Below are 7,267 nucleotides of genomic sequence, written 5' to 3'. Positions count from 1 at the left end.
TTTCCACCTCCCCCTTTGACAGTTTGGGCTCGTCGTCTCATCACAACATCATCAGGGCGCTGCAAGCGACGCTCACACACACACACACACACACAGCAGCGGTCCTCCTTTATTCGGAATTGGTCCTACAGTTCCTTTCCTACACAGGTTTGTAAAATCTTTTTTAAGATATTAAGTACAACGCAGGTTAATTTATGAGGCTAACATTGCCTGTTCGCTCTGTATTTAGGATTATTGTTAGCAGATTGCCCCGTTAGCTAGCCCCGCTGTCGCAGACAGGCGGCCGTCAATGACTGACTAGTCCAGCAGGTGCAGCAGACAGCAGCCTGCTCTTGGTCTTCTTACTTTAAACGTATAGTTTAAGCTAAAAAATGGCTTTTAAATGATGATTAACATCAACTCCCGAGCCGACTAGTATTCTGACAAGAAATGATGAGCATGTGGTATTTTCTAAAAATGTGTTTTTGTTGTGGTTTAATGCAGCCCAATCGGGTTGTTGTAGCCAGGCCATCAACTGTCCCCTTACATCAGATCTGTTTCTGCAGAAAAGCTTCAAATAGATTACCCTAAACAAAGACTCTTCAAGCAACATCTATGCTCCTCCTCGACCCACACATACCAGAGCATGACCTCAGGTCTTCAGGTGTGTTTTCCCAGCTGTGCCTGTCTCTTAAGAGGAAATAAAGGGCTTTGCAGTGTGACTCAGTGAGGTTTGGAAAAGCTTGATTAAAGGGTAAAGATCAGGCAAAATGTCTAGTAATGGAATTATATATTTGAATATAAGATAAAGATAAGATATACTTTATTCATCCCAGCAGGGAAATGTAGGTGTTCCAGCAGCCAGCATACATACAAACACACAGCACATATATACAAACATATCCCACCCATACAAAAAACATGAGCCCACAATACATAGCCAGGATAAAAAAAAAAGTGGTATGGATGGTCCATGTGCATAAGTAGCTGTTCTCATAGATAACAGTACAAAATAGTAGCTCTGCCAGTGCATAGTATGATAGATAAATAAAGAATTATGATAAAAAAGCAGTCAAGTGTGCAAAATACAGTTTGATATATGCAGCTCAGGCTAAAGTTTAAATGTCTTAAATGTTAGATTAAATGTATAACCTTGCTATAAGCAGTGTGTTAAAGAAGCAATGTTGATTAAATGATGCAGCAGCAGCATTTTTTTTATGACTCATTTTATCTCAACTCATAAACGCTTCTGTTTTCACTGACTGTCCTACTGCACTGCTAACTCTGAGACCTGTGGAAATGCAATATTATATCTGACCTGCAGCTGGATCCAGGTGCTCTAGCTGTACGATGTTTTATAATTTTGTCCTTATAGGTTTTGGTCTTGTCTGTGTTTTATGTCATGCAGTGAATACAAACAGGTATTGCTTTTTCAAACCTTGTGTTCAGATTACCTCGTCTGCAGGTCTTTTGTCTCCAGAAATTTGAGATCTTTGGCATTAGGGCAGCACCTTTTGTTTAGTGTAAAATAAGTCAAGAGGTTCTGTCGGTGTGTATCTCATAATAGTTATGTCCTTATCAATATGAGTCTATGAACGAAAAGGAACTTACACGACTCTGGTTAGTTAAGGTTTCTCATCAGATGGTTTTTAACGCAGGGGAAAACAAGAACCTGAATTTATGAAGGAAGGAATGACACAGAGTAAAAGATTGATTATGCCGAAATGTCTTTTCAGTAAGGTCTTTATTTTCTGTCTTTTGCAGACGACATGAAATGTTGATGTGGTGAAAATGAACAAACCCAAAATGGCCACAGAGAAAGGGTGAGTTTTTCTAAGTCGACACAAACGCATACAGACTGTGTTATGTTTGTAATGTGAGATCTGTGTAAAAGCCCCCCCCCCCCCCCCCCCCCATAACCGTCTGTTCACATCTACCGTTTCTTTTCCGGTGAGTACGTCACCTTTCCTTCCCTGATGTGCTGAACATTTCTACCTTTCAGCTGTCTATACATCAGTGACACCGCTGTGTGTCCTCTTGTTGGACTATGGGGGGTTTGAAAGGTGCTGGGTCTGTTATCCTCACATGAACCTTTCGCATGTATTTGTAATGAAGACTTAGAATAGCCGCATCATCATCATCATCATCATCAGTGCAGCGGAAACACGACAGGAACATTCTTTTCAGTTTATTATTGAATCACTTTAAAGTCGTCAGTCTTCATCTGCTGTATGAGAATATGCAGCGTATTTGTTTAGGTTAAACTTCTCCTTCAGTGTTTTTGTTTGTCCATACTTGCCTAACATTTTTTGCAGCTTTCCCTTCTTCTATCGCTCTCTCTGTCTCTGTCTCTCTCTCTCTCTCTCTCTCTCTCTCTCTCTCTCTCTCTCTCTCTCTCTCTCTCTCTCTCTCTCTCTCTCTCTTTCCCCCTCCGTCTCACTCTTTTTTGTCTTTATAAGGACATATCAGAAACTTTGCTCCACTGGGTACAATCACAGACTTTTGATTCTCTGCCCCATGTTTGCAGTTGCTGTACCAACAGCTGACCTCTGACCTTGTGTTTCCAGTCGAGCGTTGCTGAGCTAAGGTTATAAATGGGGGATGGGTCACTATCTCAGAAATAATGAAGGCCCAGGAGACAGCAGTAATAGTCATTAAATGAAATAGGAATGTTAAAGATTGATTTTTTTGTGTCAGCATGGATTGCCAATTTGTAATTTTTTGGACCCCTGTATTATCATGAACACATGTTGTTGTTTTTGATTATTATGATCTTGGATTTGACATGTATGACTCAATCTGAGCATTCGTCTAATTTTAAACCGATTAATACTTGATCTGTAATCCTGGACGACACGTTTAGACAGATTTCATCTAACTGGGATTGTACATGCACGATCATGACACATAAAACGTGGATGTATGGATGGATTTCAATATGCTTGATTTCTTTCTTTGTATATTTATTTTTCTCCTAAGCCCTGTACAGGACATTTTTTTTTTCAATGAAGTTGTACGTATTCAAATTGGGATGGGGTAAAAAATGGATACAGCTGTATATCTAGGTCGTGACCCGTGTGATACAATACAGTGTAAGACTTTATTCTCCCCCAGGGGAAATATGTTGTCACAGCTTTGCACAGTTGGTACACAGGTTTACATATATGACAACACGGCACATGAAGAAAACACATAAACAACAAGAAGAACCACATAGACGAGCAATTATCAAGTCAGTTATTCAAACTGTATGATATTTGAATACTTATCAGTTCAGTGTTTTTAACTTCTCTGCCAACTCTCCTCAGGTGAAACGTTCACTTTGTGATTTAATGACAAAACGGTGGTTTTTGAATCGCCCTGCTGCACCCACATGATGAGAGTATAACCAACCCCTCTGTCTGTATCTCCAGTGTTCCCAGTAACTCCAGGGTGCTGATGCTCCTGGGACAACTGGAGAGGATGAACGGAGAGGCCATGGGGAGGGATGTGGAAACGGCGAGACAGGTCACTGCGAAGATACTTCATCTCATTCAGACACAAGGTGAGAGCAGAGACATGAACACACAATGACACGCCATGCACCTGACTCGCATTAAAAAACAAAAGAAAGGACGGCTCGAGCGTCGTCCTGTATTTATGGAGTAGTTAAGGTAAGTGATGTCTGGCTGGTGGGCTTGTGTTGATGAGCAGCACTGCCCCCTTTTGGTGCTTTCTTTTAATGAAGAACTGCATGAGCATTAAATTATATTGTTAGTACAGCCATATAACTGCACAATATTCATGCTGTACAATATTTTTATTTTTAGCTGCAACAAAACAATGAGTTCACATTGTTGTGTTTAAAGTTGTCAACATTTTGGATACTTTTCAATAACTCACATTTTAAAAAGATGCACTTTTATTAAATTCTTACTAAATTAAATTATTTTAATGCTTAATAGTGTTAAAAAAGTAAGGAAGGTTTAAAAAACTACAGATCTTGATCTTGATGATTTCAACCCAAAGCTAGCACCAAAGAAAGAGAGAGAGGGCAAACGCTGTCTTACCTGAAGTCCTTTAGGTGTTTCATGATAATGTAAAAGTTGTGATTTTGTCTATTACAAAAGTTTTGTCAGTGTCAGAGACTTTTTCTGGACCAGGCAGCGCTGTGTCCAGGTTAAAAAAATACTTGGAGCATTTATTTCACAGTGCAGGTGCGTACTGTGGGAGAGAAATGAGTCTTTAAAGAAATTGCACACAAACTCCTGCACATTTTCTGAATTGCACAAATACATTCGCAACATTTCCTCTGACACTTCTCAGGTCCTTTCGGCGTCTCAAACAGCAGTTATTTTTGTGTCTCTTACAAACAGACGGAGCAGAGAAGCATGTTTTGTTTTGTGTAAAATAGCTGAAGAGGTCCTCTCTGTGTATCTCATATTAGTTACATCAATATGAATCTCTCTCTCTGCATCAATGCCAAACATTGGAAATGTACCAACATGTTTCTAAATGTATTAGTGAAATATAGACAGTGTGCAGTACGTTCTAGACGCCCAGTACGGGATGTCCAGGACTTTTATTTCTGTTACCATGGTAATAACACAGGTATTGGTATTGTCTGATTTTTTTTTCTGTATGGAATTGTTATAGTGACAACCCCACTTTAGGTGCATGTTCAACATACTGTAGTTGAGTGTGCATGGATCAGAGATGGTTTGAAGTTGATGTTGGCGTCTTACCTCCTTGACATTAGAGATGCTGATAGGAACATCTAGTCTGCTTTTTGATTTGTAAGTAGTTTTGTTAAGTAAGTGAAGTCTGTTTGCGTAGAAGCTTTCACAGACTACATCACAAAGTGCTTTACATACAAACAAATACACAATAAAAACTGACAAAATAGACACTCACATAACATTGATGGACTGTTAGAAAAGGTGTGAAGTGTCCCAGAGGCAGAGACAATGATCATTTTTATTGAACAGTCTTTCTTTCTTTCAATACCCACAATGCAGCTTGACCACAGCTCAGTCAGAGGGTTGTGTAATTAAGCCTGGAGCAGAGATGAGGAGTGGGCTACAGAGTTTTGTTAAGCTCACTTTTTTCCCAGTGTCACACCAACATTTTTTAAAATTTAAAACATTTGGGCTTTAACGTGTGCAGAAAACAGCCACATTTTTCACCCGGAGTTTCATCTGCCAGCACCCCTAGTATTTTTACCGCAGCAAGTCAGAGTGAGCTTATGTGAGAAAGCAGCAGGATTTTATCTGAAGAATTCACCTCGAGCCAATGGGAGGGGGGGGGGGAGTGACGTTTCAGCTGCATTATGTTTTCTGTTTGTCAGTACTTTGGTTAATCTATTAAAAACGTGTTCAGTCCACTTGCTGTGTAATCATAGACGGTTAAGTCGTGGTAGTCAGAGTGTGGATGGATCGATACAGCGTGTCTTGCCGTAGTTATCTAGTTACTGTTTTGAAAGGAGAGCAGAGAAGGAGATGTGACTGCAGAAGAAGAAGGCTGAAACATGAGTGTGTCTCAGGGTCTCAGCAGGGTGTCTCTCTGCCTCTCTGCACGGCCCGGATGAATGGAAATCTCTGAAGCAAGCATCACTGCTCTGCTGCTTTGACAATTAGTTAATTAAAAAGACACTAAGGATCCTCAAAGTGCTTGTAGTTTCTTCAAGACAAATGAACAAACATTCTCAGGATACAAAAACTTATTTTTTTTAAAACACTCGCTCTACGCTGACTGAAAACATATTTAAAGGCAGGGTTGGTAATTTTTGAAAACTAGCATGATTTTGAAAGAAGCATTCCCTCAGTGCTCCGTCTGCACCCCTTCCCCTCTGTGCTCCTTCAGAAGCCACGCCCCCTCACTTACATGTACAAGCGCCATCGGTCCATAAGTGGACCTCTGCTCATCCTTTGAGTGTGAGCTCATGCACACAAGTAGTGAGCAAGCAGGGAGACAGGGAGGCGTCTGATTGGTTCTTCAGATTGGTACCTCATGGCAGACATCGGTCGAAGTTTTTACAGACTTACAAACTGCTACAGATGACAGATTTTCTTTGTTCCTTTTTCAGAGAACATGAGTTATTAACTTCTGTCAGGACCTGAAGACAATTTCAACCAAAATCTGAAAAAGTGTATCAGGAGAAAATTACCAACCTTACCTTTAAGGCATGATATTGAGTGTCATAATTTATTTTATTTTTTTTACCATTATTAGACATTTTATAGACTAAGTAATAAATCAGTTTTAATACAAATATATATAATATTGCCAGATGAATTAATAATGAAAAGACTTGATACTTAATGTTTTAAAGTCAAACTAAAAGCCAGAGTGGATGTTTTGTTTGTTTGAATGCAGGCTGCTGATCAATGCTTCAATGCTGTGAGTGAAAGGGAACGCTCTGTCTTTATTACACTATTATGAAATGTTGTTAATGTATGAGTGCAAAGAGCTGGGCGATATGTCAAAAAAAAAAACTACAAATAGAACTTAAAATGATTTTAAGTTACATGTTCTTTTAGAAGGGGAGGTTCTCCTTCTCATCACAGTAGTGACTTGGAAAAATAGCCTATCAGTGGTACATCTGGTACCTTGATGATCCTGGTTCCCCCACGTGTCTGCTTACCTTGCTACTCCATATTTTTAAACCTAGATTTTAAATGAATGTTTCTTCTAGTTTTCAGTTGCGGCACATGTAAGTGTTTGTTTTGTAGGTGTGTGTAAGAATCTGAGATTATACTCAGGTGTGTCGAATGGAGGATTCTGCTGAATCATCACCTGGTATTTTGAGCTTGCTGTTATGCTTTGAATGTGCCTTGAACTTCTTCCCTCTCACTTTTCTTAAATTTTATTACCCCACTCTACCAACAATTTGTTGCCCCCCCCCCCCCCCCCCCCCCCCCCCCATACACACACTTCAAAAAGACACCCATCAAACTGGTTAATCCTCCGTGACTGATGAGCGCGGTGGAAACCATTCTGTCTGTGACCCCTGTCCATCATGATATGTCAGCTGTTGCTCTCATCTGCTGCGAGGCTGTATGTCACACCCAGCTTCAACTTGAAATGTTCATGTGTGTGACGTCTGTTAGGGGGTCTGTGAACCTGTTCACGGTAACTATACACCCCAGGAGGGACTTTGCTGTACTCTAGTCTCATGTTCAGAGTCTTAAGAGCTTAGGAGGAAGTCGAGATACCGAGAGAGAGAAGAAGGATGATGACGGAGAAAGTGAAAAACAACAGCATGAGGGCGGGGCTGTTGAGTCATACATGTAATAAAGGCAAATAAAAA

General features: G+C 40.2%; 1 protein-coding gene across 2 annotated transcripts in view; it reads left to right on the top strand.

Moving 5' to 3' along the window:
* The first annotated feature begins 30 nt into the window (after nt 1–30).
* agtpbp1 (ATP/GTP binding carboxypeptidase 1) overlaps nt 31–7,267 on the top strand; it is a 39,780-nt gene continuing 32,543 nt past the window's right edge. For both annotated transcript variants that reach the window (XM_065951216.1, XM_020657872.3), the window contains exons 1-3: nt 31–147; nt 1,744–1,802; nt 3,393–3,523. In XM_065951216.1, the coding sequence (XP_065807288.1) occupies nt 1,771–1,802; nt 3,393–3,523 (163 nt within the window). In that variant the 5' untranslated portion in view covers nt 31–147; nt 1,744–1,770. The remainder of the gene's footprint in view (nt 148–1,743; nt 1,803–3,392; nt 3,524–7,267) is intronic.

The sequence above is a fragment of the Labrus bergylta genome, chromosome 2, assembly GCF_963930695.1.
Source record: "Labrus bergylta chromosome 2, fLabBer1.1, whole genome shotgun sequence".
Lineage (NCBI taxonomy): Eukaryota > Metazoa > Chordata > Actinopteri > Labriformes > Labridae > Labrus > Labrus bergylta.
This window is presented reverse-complemented; position numbering and strand designations above follow the sequence as displayed.